At 38.0% G+C, this 16,572-nt stretch overlaps 3 protein-coding genes across 3 annotated transcripts; 2 read left to right on the top strand and 1 right to left on the bottom strand.

Annotated features, from left to right (window-relative positions):
- The first annotated feature begins 650 nt into the window (after positions 1 to 650).
- On the top strand, positions 651 to 2,724 carry LOC134180211 (8-oxo-dGDP phosphatase NUDT18-like). Its single transcript, XM_062647313.1, has 5 exons — positions 651 to 763; positions 852 to 1,036; positions 1,578 to 1,960; positions 2,016 to 2,115; positions 2,372 to 2,724. Exons 1-5 carry the CDS (start codon positions 694 to 696, stop codon positions 2,615 to 2,617), a joined length of 984 nt encoding a protein of 327 aa, XP_062503297.1. The 5' UTR covers positions 651 to 693; the 3' UTR covers positions 2,618 to 2,724.
- Positions 2,725 to 3,256: 532 nt separating this feature from the next.
- On the top strand, positions 3,257 to 10,238 carry LOC134179523 (gephyrin-like). Its single transcript, XM_062646444.1, has 17 exons — positions 3,257 to 3,291; positions 3,359 to 3,434; positions 3,501 to 3,558; positions 6,236 to 6,328; positions 6,397 to 6,601; positions 6,811 to 6,978; positions 7,375 to 7,509; positions 7,571 to 7,663; positions 7,848 to 7,903; positions 7,964 to 8,083; positions 8,216 to 8,274; positions 8,339 to 8,441; positions 8,527 to 8,577; positions 8,672 to 8,955; positions 9,517 to 9,581; positions 9,637 to 9,740; positions 9,907 to 10,238. The coding sequence occupies exons 1-17, from the start codon at positions 3,270 to 3,272 to the stop codon at positions 10,135 to 10,137; spliced, it is 1,923 nt and encodes a 640-aa protein (XP_062502428.1). The 5' UTR covers positions 3,257 to 3,269; the 3' UTR covers positions 10,138 to 10,238.
- On the bottom strand, positions 10,141 to 16,289 carry LOC134179524 (MAPK/MAK/MRK overlapping kinase-like). The gene is made up of 13 exons (XM_062646445.1): positions 16,180 to 16,289; positions 15,963 to 16,077; positions 15,803 to 15,892; positions 15,586 to 15,735; positions 14,326 to 14,374; positions 12,375 to 12,460; positions 12,220 to 12,312; positions 12,052 to 12,153; positions 11,861 to 11,992; positions 11,745 to 11,792; positions 10,708 to 10,870; positions 10,507 to 10,623; positions 10,141 to 10,421 (listed from the first exon to the last, which is right to left on the bottom strand). The coding sequence occupies exons 1-13, from the start codon at positions 16,184 to 16,186 to the stop codon at positions 10,326 to 10,328; spliced, it is 1,248 nt and encodes a 415-aa protein (XP_062502429.1). The 5' UTR covers positions 16,187 to 16,289; the 3' UTR covers positions 10,141 to 10,325.
- Positions 16,290 to 16,572: the final 283 nt, after the last annotated feature.

The raw sequence follows: 16,572 nt of genomic DNA, 5'->3' as shown, positions 1-16,572 counted from the left end.
ATGTGTTTTCTTTGGTCACACACACACACACACACACACACACACACACACACACACACACACACACACACACACACACACACACACACACGCACACACACACACACACACACAGGTACACACCACATCGAATAACTGTATCCCAGCACTATACATGTATATGTCAATAACATGCAATGTAAAAACAGTTAGGTATTACATGTAGCAACGTTTTAATTAACAAACAAACAATCTCATGATCAACTGCGAGCATATCATCAGTATCTAATTGCTTTGTATTATCTCTGGAATACATTTTCATTTCAATTGCTAGCGCTTGCATAGTGTAGGTTATTTTGCATTTGTATTGTGTATAATTATAAGTTAGAAATATCAACTATATTGTATATTCTTTGGACATTCTTTCAGTTTAATACTCAAATATATGTCTGCAGACGTCGACATGCATTACGTCGACATGCATTAATGCATGTCGACGTTTGCAAACATATACAAGATCGACATATTTTGCATTTCAAGCGTGAGGAGGCGCCTCAACGTTCAGCTGTCTGACCTTGGTGTTCTACATTTTAGACTAAATATAATATGTCACGTGGGGCTTTCATCACATGTAGATTTAATTAAATATCCGGGCCTACGTGTTGACGCGCTCGATCATGCATCATTATACATTTTGTACGTAATGTTAGTCTAATGGATAAGATCAAGGCAGAAGTGTGCTCTGCGTTGGCAGGAAAAGCTTCAAACAGAGAAATCTTCGGAGGTAATGAGGAAAGCCGCCCAGAATACAACATCATGATCAATTATTTAATTAGTGTCGTTACTCATGTCATTAATTTGTTCTCTGGTAGGTGTGCGTTGTGATGAACGGCCTAGTTTGTTGCGCTACAACGTTACTTATATTGTAGCCGCAGTTTTGGTTCGTGAAAGTGATGATGGCAAAGATCATGAAATTTTAATGATGCAAGAAGCCAAAGCATCCTGCAGAGGACTTTGGTATTTACCAGCAGGGAGACTAGAAGACAATGAAACTCTTGTACTAGAGGATTAATTTATATTTAGGCAGTGTTTGTCTAACTTGCTTGTTTTATACATTGTGTATGACGAATATGTGTATATCCTAGCTTGATTAGGCATGCTGCAGCTTGATTATAGGCATGCGTGCAGATCAAGGCACACAGTCATTGTGACTCTCAATTTTGTTATACCTATTTTACACACACACACACACACACACACACACACACACACACACACACACACACACACACACACACACACACACACACACACACAGACAGACAGACAGACAGACAGACAGACACACACACACACACACACACACACACACACACAGACACACACACAGACACACACACACACACACACACACACACACACACACACACACACACACACACCAAAGGATACTACGCGGATTCTTCTTACTGCATATATGGTACACTCCCAGGCCAGGCCTGGTACACTTGATCTCTAACCCTAACAAGCAGTTTTGCAGACATGATGATGTTCTAGTATAATTATTTTAATTTACTGACTGTATACCTGTTGTGCAGGTTGATGGAGTCAAGCGTGAGGTTCTAGAGGAAACTGGTTTACTGTTTGAACCAAATGCTATGCTTGTAGTAGAAAGTCAGTGGCTGCAGTGGCTACGTTTTACATTTACTGGCTATCCACTAGGTGGGAAACTGAAAACAGAAAGTGATTCTGACAAGGAGTCACTGCAGGCTCAGTGGATTTCATGGAAACAGCTTACATCAACGGAGTGGCAAAATCAACTTCGGGCACCTGATATAATGCCACTTATAAGGCAGACTCTTCAATGGCACAAGGAAGATAAAGAAAAGAAAATTTATATCGTACCTTCTCTTGTACCTCTGACTCATTGCTTTGTGAAGATAGTTCTTGTAGAAAAAATTGCAAAGGACAGTACAAGCAGGTACATTGTTTTTCTTTGATTGACATATTGGTTAGCTAATGTTTGACTGTGTTAGTTTCCGTGTGTATGTTGGCCATTCCTCGTCACCATCGATTCCTTTGGTTTGTGCTTCAAGAATTGATTCTCTTGTTTCAGTATGCAGGGAAGGCCTCAAGGTACGTGTAATGTCATATATACACACATACATACATACAGAATATATTCATTGACAGATAGGTACGCAGGCAGACAGTTGCAAACAACATGCACACATACATGCATACATGCATATATACAGACAGACAGGTAGGCAGGCAGGCAGATAGAAACTCAAGAAGACACAAAGTATATAGAAACAAAATGTAATGGTATTTAAACTGTCTGCATTATTGCATGCATTTGCAATTTGTTTGCATCTTTGCTAATTTGTAGAGTTTTGGTTACAAGAGAAGCATCAGAATAGTTGGACTGTGTGGAGTAGAACACGATGGATCAATGACCAAACATGTCAAGAGTGATGGATTGTGTCTTACAGTTCTTGTGATATCAGATGATTCTGAAGCAAAAGCACAAACTGACAGTGACAGAAACTGTTGGGTAGAATTTGACGACAAACCAACTTGTCAACTTATTGAACGTTTGATGCTGCCAAACGGATCTATCTCCATTTGCCATTAGTTTGCTATTGAACGTATGAATATTTATTCACTATTGCGGTAGTGTACAATATGCATGTCTGAGTGTTCAATGATACAAATATGCTTTTGGGTGTAAATGACTGTTGATGTTCACATGTGGCCTATTGTACAGTACAATGCGTTGTCTTGATTATGCCCACACAAACACACACACACACACACACACACACACACACACACACACACACACACACACACACACACACACACACACTGCCTGTTGTAAAGTAGCATAGTTTAATTGGGCAATTCATCATACAGTGCTAAGACGTGATCAGAATGTCTGCAAATATTAATTAATGGTTCTAGGTTACCAAGTTTTAGCCTGCCCAAATTATAACATAAATTTAATATATATATTTTAATTTTTTAAATTTTTTATTTTTACTTTTACATTTTTACATCTAGATACTATATATGTAGCTAGGTGTCTAGTCTCAAGTTGACCATAGGATTTCGAAGTTGGGGCAACGTATACGTAACAATATTAATTAGTTAATTAATGTACATAAATTGTGTTGGTTGCACGTGCATGCGTGCGAGCGTGCGTGTGTGTTTATATAGTTGGTTAAGATTTCATTAATTATATCATAGACTTGTTAACGTGCGCTAGATAGCTCCTACCTTGCTACATGCGTTGTGGAATACTAACGGGTTTGTTTCTTCAGCTGAATACACCTAGAGTTGCATGCGTGTTTCATAGTAATTATTGTGTTGTTAGTGAGTGACCGCTGCTCTAGCGGTGAAACTGAAGACGAGAGTGGCGAAAACTTGGAAAATCTATTGAAAAGCAGCACGTGAGTTGCTACATTTTTACTGAATTCGAAATGTAGTTTGACGCGTTTACTTCTCGTTTGTTTTAGATTGAAACCAAAGGAAGTTGTTCGTCATTGTGTCTCAGATGACAAGCCTGCAATTCAGGTCGAGATTTCAGTATTCAGTAATATTAATAATATATTAATAATATATTTATAATATATTTATTATATATTTATAGTATATTTATAATATAATATATTTGTAATATATTTATAATATATTTATAATATAATATATTTATAATATATTTATAATATATTTATAATATATTTATAATATATTTATAATGTATTTATAATATATTTATAATATATTTATAATATATTTATAATATATTTATAATATAATATATTTATAATATATTTATAATATATTTATAATATATTTATAATGTATTTATAATATATTTATAATATATTTATAATATATTTATAATATATTTATAATATAATATATTTATAATATATTTATAATATATTTATAATGTATTTATAATATATTTATAATATATTTATAATGTATTTATAATATATTTATAATGTATTTATAATATATTTATAATGTATTTATAGTATATTTATAATATATTTATAATGTATTTATAATATATTTATAATATATTTATAATATATTTATAATATATTTATAATATATTTATAATATATTTATAATATATTTACTAGTAAATGAAGCTGTGTTCTACTTGCTTCAGAGCTGCGAGTGTATGTGCATGTATAGGTGTGTGTAGTTTGTGTGTGTGTGTGTGTGTGTGTGTGTGTGTGTGTGTGTGTGTGTGTGTGTGCGCGCGTGCGTGCATGCATGCGTGCATGCGTGTGTGCATACATGCGTGCATGTGTGGGTGTGTGCATGTGTGTGTGTAGTTATTGTGAATATCAATGTAAATTTTACTAATTTTTGTCTTGTATTGTAATTGTCATTAATTAATTAATCATTACCCTGTAAGTGTTGCTAGAATGTATAGTTCTTTGAAAACACAGGGATGCGGTGATGTGATTAATTAACTAAATATCATCAATGTCCCACACTACTTCGAATTCAGCACAAGCACATGCGTGATGGCTGCATAACTCTTGCACGTGACGCGGAGAGGCCTTGTTACGTTATTTCTCAAGTTTGTAGCGCTCTTGCATCACTTGAAGTTAACTATTGAGGTGGACACGTTTATCATGCTTTCTTTGAGCCGTTGCTATCGTCTTTTGTCCCGTTAATTAATTTGTGGTAGCTAGAGATTGATGTATGTCTCGTGCATGCATGGGAAATACTGTGAAGTGACATGTAGTGACCGGATCCAGAAGACAGCAACGTCAACGTTTCCTATGAATCTTTCTTGCAAGATGACGTTGGTCGTTGATCATTAGTCCTACTTACACCTATTAGGCTATAAAACTTATTGCTCTCTTGAAGATTGCGGATGACATGTTGGTTGTGTGTATACAGCGGCCAGTGCATACATGGTCCCATGAGACCTTTGCTTGGTTTCTTGAAGAACGATGAATTCGTTTGCTTTGCGATTCTTCTGTGAAAAAGTAACAGATGTGTACAACTATTACCTGAACTTTACTCTGCACTTCTCAGTTTGACGACAGTTTGACCATATAATGGACATATGACATCTCAGCCTTTCTGTCATAATGCGCGGGATTGTTACATCACCTATCGTTGGTGTCCCAAAGGACAGCTGATTGGCTCAAAAAATTCCCAAGTGTATTCACGCTGACAAGTTAGTGTTACATTACCTACGTTTCGCGTCCCAAAACGATTGCTGATTGGCTGACAAACTCCCTGAGCGTGACACAACGCTTACAAACAAACAGGTACAAACATAGGTACAAACATAGCTACAAACATAGTGACATACTGACAGACATTGCAAGTCAATACAGCCCGTTTAGAGTGAGTGTCTCGTGAAGCAGTCCACCACTCATTGTGGTGTCCTTCTTTAATGCTCATAGCTTAATAATATATTTATAATGTATTTATAATATATTTATTATATATTTATAATATATTTATAATATATTTATAATGTATTTATAATATATTTATAATATATTTATAATGTATTTATAATATATCTATAATATATTTATAATGTATTTATATTGTATTTATAATGTATTTATAATGTATTTATAATATATTTATAATATATTTATAATATATTTATAATATATTTATAATATATTTATAATGTATTTATATTGTATTTATAATATATTTATGATATATTTATAATATATTTATAATATATTTATAATATATTTATAATGTATTTATAACATATTTATAATATATTTATAATGTATTTATAGTATATCTATAATATATTTATAATATATTTATAATATATTTATAATATATTTATAATATATTTATAATATATTTATAATATATTTATAATATATTTATAATATATTTATAGTATATTTATAGTATATTTATTATATATTTATAATATATTTATAATATATTTATAATATATTTATAATATATTTATAATATATTTATAATATATTTATAATGTATTTATATTGTATTTATAATGTATTTATTATATATTTATAATATATTTATAATATATTTAATAATATATCTAATTTATTATTAAGCCATGTATCTTTCTAGTAGGATATAAGCATAAGTAAATTTTCCACAGGGGAAATATTTGTGTGCTTTCGTAATATGGGATAGTAAATATGCATGGTTACATGGTGCAGTGCTATTGTATTGTTTAGTCAATCTGTTGGTGTGATGGCAGGATGCTTTGCGATACTTTTGTGATGAGCTGAAATTGGAACTTGTTCTGACAACTGGTGGAACTGGATTTTCACCTCGGGATGTTACTCCAGAGGTCAATGAATTATAGAACATAACACCATGTCTAGTTTTGCTTTGTGTAAAACATAAAGGATTTGTTAGGCCACTCGTCCAATGTTGGAGAAGGAATGTCCTGGTTTGGTTATTGCAATGCTGTCTAAATCTCTGAATGTCACACCACTTGCGATGCTTTCCAGACCAGTTGCAGGCATTAGGAACAACACTCTTATCATTAACTTTCCTGGCAGCAAGAAGGCATCTCAGGAGTGTTTGTTATTTGTTATTCCATCATTGCCTCATGCAATGGGTGAGATGCACGTACGTGGAACACACACACACACACACACACACACACACACACACACACACACAAACACACACCTTCACACACACACATGCACACACGTGCGCACACACACACACACACACACACTCACACACACACACACACACACACACACACACACACACACACACACACACACACTTTACATAGTTGAGACACCTGTTTTGTAGATTTACTAAGTGGTTTTCCAGTCAACCATCATCATCCAGTCCAACTGGGTGCAAGTCATGAAGAGCATACTGATTTGCCTCATTCATTTGGTTGCCAACATCATCATCCTTCTGACAGGAAGGGAAAAGCATCACAAACATCAAGTAGAAAACATTTCACTGCTAGTTGTAAGGATTTATGTCAGTTTATGTATTAGTATGTTGGTCTTGTGAGAGTACATACAGCTGTTGTGTTTGTGTATCTGCCTTTAAGCTTTGTTTGTACATTTTTGTGGTACATGTAATTTCATTTTCTGTTGTGGATTTTTAGGCCTTTGTTTCTGTGTTTTTGGTCTGTTTGCTGTGTGCTTATTTGTTTGTTTGCTCAATCTGTCAACTTATGTAATAATTAGTAAATGTCTACTGTTTATCTATTGTTATGCTTGATAAGTCTGTTTGTCAGTCTACTTTAGATGGTTCACATCACATTGCAGCTATTCCAGTTTATTTCAATTAATTTCAAGTTTTGGTTTATGTTTGTTTGATTTGGTTTCATTAATATGTTATGTGCTGTTTGATTGTCAGCACACACTGATGAATCTCGCATTGCTTGGCGTCCTCGTCATTCTTCCTATCCTCTTACACCGGTATCTCAAGCTATGAGTGTCATTCTGGCGAATGCTCAAACACTACAAACGATAGCATCGACAAACCTGCATGGTACCGGCCATTGCATCGTCTACTACTGTTGCTGATTGTTAACATAAATCTTCTGTGACAGATGCACTTGGTTTTGTTTTAAATGGAGATGTGTTTAGCTGTGATCCATTTCCTCCATTCAGAGCATCTATAAAAGATGGCTATGCAGTCATTGGTAATGATATTGATGAATGTTGGATTGCATTTGCATTGGTAGATAATTATAATTATAATGTAGTTAATTTATTAATTTGCTGTTCAATTGGATTGTCAACTGCTGTGCTAGCAAGACTGTCATGCTAATGTGATGGTCTTGTTTTTAGTGAATAATAGTAATGATTGGTATTGCAATTTTACAGCATCAGATGGAGTGGGGGAAAGGGATGTAATAGCTCCTATAACAGCAGGAGAACAGGTATTTGATATCAAGTGTACCAAAGTTGTGTAGCGTTTATTTACATAACTGTTACTGTAGAGTGATGTTGTTGTAAAGAGTGGAAGTGTTACATGCATTACCACTGGAGCTGCTGTGCCAGAAGGTGCTGATGCTGTTGTACAAGTGGAAGATACAGAACTAGTAGAAAGTAGTGAAGATGTAAGTTTAGGTTGTCTCAAACAAATTTTTTGTCACACACATGCACTCACACACATGCACACACACACGCACACGCACACGAACACAGGCACATACAATTATAGACATGGTTTGTTGTGTTTGTTGTACAAGGGTCGAGTTGAAACTAAGGTGAGAATATGTCGTGTACCGACAACAGGTCAAGACATTCGGTAATAGTTCTCACTAAAGAGCTATCACATTCTTGACAGTAGAAAATCAATTGTTTGTTGACAGTCCAGTAGGGTTTGACATCAGTGTTGGTGAACAAATTCTCGCTGCTGGCGACAAACTGGGACCTTCAGAGTTGGGTCTTCTTGCAACTGTTGGGATCACAGAGGTATGGAATATATTGTCATTGTATACATCTGTAGTAATGTTTTTCATAGCTGCTGCTGTTGTTGACTATTTTGTTGTGATATCAGGTAAAAGTTTATAAGAAACCAGTTGTTGCTGTTTTATCTACTGGAGATGAGGTGCACATTTGTATTTGATGTATAATGCAATGCTGCATTTGTATTGTATTGTGCAAGTTTGTACGGTATTCTATTATGTATGACTTGTTCTTAGCTTGTCAGTCCAGGTGGGCGTCTGTCTGGAAGTCAAATCTATGACAGCAACAGGACCATTCTTCTGTCATTACTCAAACAAGAGGGATTTCCAGCTATTGACTTCGGCATCTCACCAGACACTCGTAGTGATTTGGTTGACAAACTGACTGATGCAATGAAGCAAGCTGATATTTTAGTAACAAGCGGAGGCGTGTCTATGGGAGAGAAAGATTTGCTGAAGACCGTATTAATAGAGGATCTGTCTGCTCATGTTCATTTTGGACGGGTGTTTATGAAGCCAGGGTATTCTACAGTGCAGCACAGCTTTATGATTGAATTGAATTAACTAAATTGAAATTTTTCTGTGTGTTTGTCTATGTCTCTTTTTCTGCTTGTCTTTTCATCTCTTCTAGCTTACCTTTACTTCTATGTTTGACTGTTGTCTGTTTTGTTTGTCTGTTTATTTATGTTTGTCTGTTCGTCGGCTTGTTTGTTTTAATTTACTTACTTGCCTGTTTCCCATATTTTTGTTTTGCTTCTAAAGTCTGTTCTAGAATTATAGTCTAGGTTTTGGGGAGTGACTTAGGAGTGATTTAGGGTTGTTATTTCGGAAGTAGGTCATACCTCTTCTCTAATACATGCTATGAAAGAGACGCTGGCATAACTGAATAAGGGGAAACGAGAGCTTTCGAATGAATGATACTCGAATGAGTTCTCTACGTATCAAAATAGCCCCACTTTCAGCTACTTATTTTCGGTACTGACTTTAATACTGGAACAGACTGTAGACATCTGTTGTCTACCAGTTTATTTGCTGATGTACAGACCATTTGGAAGTTGTGTGGTCAAATTGTTCTTTGGTAGAAAACCAACTACATTTGCTACAGCTACAATAGAAGGGAAACAGAAACTTATATTCTCTCTTCCTGGTAACCGACATCTTATTCAAGGGTTGGTATTTGTTTATGTTCTCTTTTGTGTTAGGCAACCCTGTGTCGGCAAATGTGACATTCTCTATGTTTGTATTGCCTGCTCTTCGTAAAGTATCTGGATATGTCAATCCACACTTGACGACAATCAAAGCAAAAGTGAGTTTCTTGTATGTTAGGAATCTAAGGATGCTTCTATTGTTACAGTCTGCATGTCTGTGCTTTGTTCTGTTACATGTGATGTATGAATTGAGCAAATGAAAGAATGTAGCAATTTTTTACGAATACCATACATGACATGCACATTTTGTCAAATATGTTACAGTTGGGGTTTGATTGCTTTCTTGATCCACGTCCTGAATATCAACGAGTTATTCTCAAATACGAGTCAGATAATGATTTACCAACTGCCATGTCAACTGGAAGTCAGTGTTCAAGTCGAATGCTGAGCATGCGCAATGCAAATGCTTTGCTCACCCTTCCACCCCAAACAGATGAGATAACACAGTTAGCACGTGGAACAATAGTGGATGCAATGGTAATAGGACACATTTAGAACACCATAAAATATTATGATTATAAATTATAATAAACTTATTGTCATTCTATCTCTGCTACAATGTAATCAGTTTCATGGGGATAATAGAGAAATATCAACTATCTACAATATACAATGACATAATCCATTCTCTTCTTGACTACAGATGCTCATATTATTGTTGACGTAATGACACTATGACAATACTATGACAATCCTCCACCACCTGCTCCTCGTTTGTGTATTGCTGGAAATTGACTGGGGTAACCAAACATTGAATCATGAGGGTTTCTGTGCTGTGGCTGGAACCAAGAGTACATTGTTAGAGACACTGATTATGGTCAAACAGACTATGCACAAGCATGCATGTGCATGTGTGTATGTCACCTTGGATTGCTTTGCTTTCACAATTTGTGGTAACATCATGCTGCTGGCAGGAACAAGGGTTGGTAGGTGACTGTGTCTTGACTGGTGAATAGTAGGAACAGCAGTTGGTAGAAATTCCTGCAATGTAGTGAAAATATTAACTGCCAGACAAACAAATGCATGGACCAGACAACAGTATGTCAGTCACTGAATGGTTCTCACAGCATCTTCCCTAAGTCGTGGTTTCCTTCTCCGCTTGAAGGCTTTTCTGTACTGTTGTGTTTTAGCACTGGGCTCTGCTGGTGTTCCTCTCGACAAAACACCAAATTTGTCTCCTGTATGTTCATCTGCAGCGGCAGCAGCAGCAGCATTATGTTCTAAATCCCTACAAATGAATGTATACAGTCATAAAAAGATATTTTAGTGCCCGTCTCTTCATCTTTTGTAGTTTTAACTAGTTGTACAGTACCGTAGGTGGTGCCTTGCATTGGTAAGTAACACATCGCAAGGGAGTTCTCTGACGTCTGGAATTGCCACGCCCTAGCTAGACAATACCTATTTGTTGAAACCCTGTCATGGAAGTAAACATGCAAATTTCCTAGTAATTTATATTACATATCTAGGCCTGGTGGGTAGTCGTTTTGCAATCATGATCAAAACAATTGAAATGTACAGTATAAGTATGCACTTAGTTCCGTTGTAACGACAGTGGTATGGTATATTTGTTGACATATAAATTGATATCGGCAAGCATTGACTATCAACAGTGTTAGTAGATATACAGCACAGTGTACATGTAGTAAGGATTGATCGTACTGTAGTATGGGACGTGTGAATAGTTGACTGACGGTGCATTCAGCTTCTGAAGGTGTTTCTTAATTGTCAAGTACACACAATCCCTAGCTACAATACAAAAGGATGGGGCGATGGAATTTCGTGAGGCTTTTTCGCCGCTGTTTGGTCACTTGCACAGATCGTTCTTAGACTGATCTGTAGTCGGACACGGAAACGATTTTTAAAGTAGGTCTTATAATGAAACGTGGTCGTGGGGAGGAGAAAGTTGAGGTTCATGTGTACACACGGATATATATATATATATATATATATATATATATATATATATATATATATATATATATATATATATATATATATATACACCAAGAGCTCGATGGATTGCCATATTGGGCCATGCCCATTTCTGTTGTGCGACCCGGATTAGAAGCCTTGCTATGCTCGGCAATTAATCAACAACTTACCACAAGTCCTTGAAGTATGAATGTCTAAGTGCTTGCTTGGCACTCATTCTATCACACAGCACAACTTACACAATTTCTATATTGTACCACACACCAAGCATATACAGTGTACATACCTTTCATCTGGATCATAAATACAACATTCATTGATGTATTTAATGCCATCCTTGGATGTCTTACAAGGAGCTAACCGTTGACTAATTCCGGTACCAATTCTTCTTGGAAAATTAAAATCCAATGCACGGGACCTGCATGAACCAACAAATGGTGAGACAGACGTCTCCATTAGTTCTCAATGTAATCTCACTTTTTGAATTTAGACAATAGGTCAGGTGATGGGGTACCAAATGTATCATGTATTCTTGCAATTTGATCCAATTCATTTGTTCCAGGAAAAAAAGGGTGTAAGCTGACAATAGAATATGTATGCCAGTGGTAGTGCATGACAACAACAAATCCATGAAACTCAATCTACCTGAGAACTTCGAACAAAACGCATCCCACACTCCAAACATCCATTTTATAAGAATAATAGCCATCTGTTAGAAGACATTCAGGTGCTCTGTACCTGAAATGACACACACACACAATGTGCTGGAATCTATTCCTGTTATGGACATCAATGCAAACCATCTAGTTGATATGTATTCTGTGTATGGAGGTTTGGAGTAAATACTGCGACATGAACCAAAATCAGCCAACTTGACGACTTCACCCTGCCACAGCATACAGACATAAGAGTTGGAGGAAAGAGGAAGGAAAACGAGAACAAGACCGAGAAGAGAAAAGGGAAGAGTAAAAAAGAAAGTGTAAAGTAACGAGGAGAGAAGGAAGAAGTGAAAACAGAAAAGGGGAGACATAAAAAAGTAGCCTCTACTTCTACGGATACTTGACTCCCACACATCTCACATAAAATGGATGACTGGTCACACTTGATCTTTTTCATAAATTAGTCAAGCTCTTTCACAAAGAGATAGCTCTCTCAACACCTTCCTGTTCTAAGCAGAGGCTCTAAAGATCCCGACTTTTCCTTGGAGCTGTGTTGGAAACGTTCATAAACACTATGACACAACCCTGAAACTGAGTGCACATGCATCCATCTGCCTGCCCGCCCACCCGACCACTCACTCACCCACACAAATGCAAAAAATGGACGAGGTCTTCACTTTACTGAAGATAGCACCCTAATAAACAGAGCCTCCGTGTGCTACAAGGAGTCTCTGGGCCAGCACTGACAATCCATCTAGAGGTTGGCCAACTACCCAACGAAATGATGTCTGTGCTCATCTTGAACTTGAAGGTGTGACCCAAAGGACTCAGATGTTTTCAATGACCATACGTGACTCACTCATAATTAAGCTACATATGTACACGCACACACACGCACACATACACACAGACACACAGACACACACACGCACACACACACACACACACACACGCACACACACACACACACACACACACACACACACACACACACACACACACACACACACACACACACAAGTTGTTGACTGGCTGTCTACCTGGAGCTCCACACTTATCAATCCATCTGTCCATCCTTTTAACAGCTTGTCCATTACATGCAATGCAGGGCTAACACTGGTAATTAGCATTGTGCCTCCTTCACTATAAATATCCATGATCCATCCCATCCATCTGTGAAGTTCATTGTTAATTACACATGCAGTCAAACAGCACTAGCATCTAACATAAATAAACAACTGTTTGCTTGTTTCATTTAGTACATTATTCGAATCGTCCAGGAGTACATTGATCATGAACGTCATACTTTGTGATGCTGCTAGTTGTAACTGACTATGTCTGACTGCCTGTTTCCAGTTACAACAACAACATGCAACTCTATGCATATGTCACAGATAGACTGTTTGATTTGGATGAAAGGGCAATCATGCATGTAAATCAAACAATGAAGTTCACAACAACAAAGACACTAGCAAAACAAGTGCTAGATTAGAGGTACACACACACACACACACACACACACACACACACACACACACACACACACACACACACACACACACACACACACGACAGACACAGACAAATACACACAATCACACACACACACACACACACACACACACACACACACACACACACACACACACACACACACACACACACACACACACACACACACCTAGAACCTGGAATTCCGCCATACCCACTATGGGCTTCGGCATCGCAGAAGCTTTCGCCAAGAAGAGCGGAACGCGCTCTATTCTGCGAGTAGTAGCAAATACACAGTCAGATGACCAGCTTGCTGGGCCAGCACATCCTAACCTCACACCATCCTCAGCTTGCCAAGGCTGAAGTTAGCATGTATTTCCTCCCCCTGGCTAGGGAACTACCGGAAATACAAGGTCCCGTAGGGTACCCTCTTGGAGGGTTCAGTGAGAGGACTTTGGCCCCCCACACTCACATGCGCGCGCACACACACACACACACACACACACACACCACACACACACACACATCACACGCACGCATGCATGCACGTACGCACGCTCGTGCACACACACACACACACACACACACACACACGCATCACCTTGAGAAGAATGTTCTCTGGTTTTACATCACGGTGAAATATTCCTTTCCTGCACAAAATTCAAAATATGATAAATAAACAACACTAGACCTCTGGGGTAAAGTGTGTTATTGTTGTTGTTGTTAGCTGTTGCTAGTAGTTCTGGTAGTGTAACGGTAATGTGTGTGTTGTGTGTGTGTGTGTGTGTGTGTGTGTGTGTGTGTGTGTGTGTGTGTGTGTGTGTGTGTGTGTGTGTGTGTGTGTGTCTGTCTGTCTGTCTGTCTGTGGTGTGTGTGTGTGTGGTGTGTGTGTGTGTGGTGTGTGTGTGTGTGTGTGTCTGTGGTGTGTGTGTGTGTGTGTGTGTGTGTGTGTGTGTGTGTGTGTGTGGTGTGTGTGTGTGTGTGTGTGTGTGTGTGTGTGTGTGTGTGTGTGTGTGTGTGTGTGTGTGTGTGTGTCTGTCTGTGTGTGTGTGTGTGTGTGTGTGTGTGTGTGTGTGTGTGTGTGTGTGTGTGTGTGGTGTGTGTGTCTGTGGTGTGTGTGTGTGTCTGTGGTGTGTGTGTGTGTCTGTGGTGTGTGTGTGTGTCTGTGGTGTGTGTGTGTGTCTGTGGTGTGTGTGTGTCTGTGGTGTGTGTGTGGTGTGTGTGTGTGTGTGTGTGTGTGTGTGTGTGTGTGTGTGTGTGTGTGTGTGTGTGTGTGTGTGTGTGTGTGTGTGTGTCTGTGGTGTGTCTGTGGTGTGTGTGTGTGTGTGTGTGTGTGTGTGTGTGTGTGTGTGTGTGTGTGTGTGTGTGTGTGTGTGTGTCTGTGGTGTGTGTGTGTGGTGTGTGTGTGTGTGTGTGTGTGTGTGTGTGTGTGTGGTGTGTGTGTGTGTGTGTGTGTGTGTGTGTGTGTGTGTGTGTGTGTGTGTGTGTGTGTGTGTGTGTGTGTGTGTCTGTGGTGTGTGTGTGTCTGTGGTGTGTGTGTGTCTGTGGTGTGTGTGTGTGTGTCTGTGGTGTGTGTGTGTCTGTGGTGCGTGTGTGTGTGTGTGTGTGTGTGTGTGTGTGTGTGTGTGTGTGTGTGTGTGTGTGTGGTGTGTGTGTGTGTGTGTGTGTGTGTGTGTGTGTGTGTGTGTGTGTGTGTGTGTGTGTGTGTGTGTCTGTGGTGTGTGTGTGTGTGTGTGTGTGTGTGTGTGTGTGTGTGTGTGTGTGGTGTGTGTGTGTGTGTGTGTGTGTGTGTGTGTGTGTGCGTGTGTGTGTGTGTGTGTGTGTGTGTGTGTGTGTGTGTGTGTGTGTGCGCGCGCGCTACCTGTGCATGAACTCCAGGGCTTTGCACAATTGATAGATGAGACGCTTTACTTGCGTCTCTGGCAAGTAATGTTTCCTTCCACGAATAAAATCATAAATATTACAGTCCAGCAGTTCACACACCAAAGCCAAAGTGCCCGTACGACGATCACTGACAACACAACAAGCACAATACAAAATTGAATGGCCGCGGCGCACGCAAAAGAAAGGTGACCCACTAGATTGTTTCTATAAGTTGTACAATGTTTGGATGCGGCATGAGCTTGCGCATCGCTTGTATCTCTCTTAGATTGTTCACTTCTGCTTGGCTAGCCAAGACGCGCAACAGTAAAGAATGTTAATGCCACGCCCACCGACTAAAGAACTGTGTCATGTCACCTCTTGAAGCTCTGCTTCATGCGCTTGCAAGCGTAGTACGAACCATCCTTAATGTTCTGACATTTCAACACAGTAGAGAAAGTGCCTTCTCCTTTCTTCCCGATAATACGGTAGTCTATTAGCAACAGAGTAGCAACAGACAGAATATTATGCAGGAAAACGAAGTCTCTAGACGTACAAACTCAGTCAACGCAAACAGTGTTCATAATACACTTACTCTGCATCACTGTTCAGCAGAACTAATAATTCAGACAGCAACTAGAACACAGAGCAGAGCAATACCAGGCATCGACGAACCACTTGGCTAGTTGCGCATGATCAGCAAACTGTCGCCATGGAGACGAGATAGTGTTTTGTTATACGGTCTATTATTAGTACGCATAATATATTAAATAAATTATTAGCATTTTAAATAATATATTATCTTATCTCAATATTAAAGCAAACATGTCTAACAGTTAGTGGCACAAGAAAATGAGATGTTGGAGAGTTAATATTTTTTAAAATTATTAATAAATAATTAATAACAAACTAATTAATAGAATAATTGTATTAGATGCAGTGTATTATTTCGTTACATTTTAGTACATGTAATGTACGTGTAAAGTTA

Source organism: Corticium candelabrum, chromosome 5 (genome assembly GCF_963422355.1).
Source record: "Corticium candelabrum chromosome 5, ooCorCand1.1, whole genome shotgun sequence".
Lineage (NCBI taxonomy): Eukaryota > Metazoa > Porifera > Homoscleromorpha > Homosclerophorida > Plakinidae > Corticium > Corticium candelabrum.
This window is presented reverse-complemented; position numbering and strand designations above follow the sequence as displayed.

Excerpts from the sequence above, each read along its gene's own strand:
- LOC134180211 (XM_062647313.1), top strand. The coding sequence starts at position 694 with ATGGATAAGATCAAGGCAGAAGTGTGCTCTGCGTTGGCAGGAAAAGCT. Across the intron at positions 1,037-1,577 it reads TAGAAGACAATGAAACTCTT|GTTGATGGAGTCAAGCGTGA; the intron begins GTACTAGAGGAT and ends CCTGTTGTGCAG. Across the intron at positions 2,116-2,371 it reads TATGCAGGGAAGGCCTCAAG|AGTTTTGGTTACAAGAGAAG; the intron begins GTACGTGTAATG and ends GCTAATTTGTAG.
- LOC134179523 (XM_062646444.1), top strand. The coding sequence starts at position 3,270 with ATGCGTTGTGGAATACTAACGG. Across the intron at positions 3,559-6,235 it reads ATGACAAGCCTGCAATTCAG|GATGCTTTGCGATACTTTTG; the intron begins GTCGAGATTTCA and ends GTGTGATGGCAG. Across the intron at positions 7,664-7,847 it reads AGATGGCTATGCAGTCATTG|CATCAGATGGAGTGGGGGAA; the intron begins GTAATGATATTG and ends GCAATTTTACAG.
- LOC134179524 (XM_062646445.1), bottom strand. Across the intron at positions 15,736-15,802 it reads CAACTTATAGAAACAATCTA|TGATCGTCGTACGGGCACTT; the intron begins GTGGGTCACCTT and ends TTGTGTTGTCAG. Across the intron at positions 12,461-14,325 it reads CAGAGAACATTCTTCTCAAG|GGTGAAGTCGTCAAGTTGGC; the intron begins GTGATGCGTGTG and ends ATGCTGTGGCAG.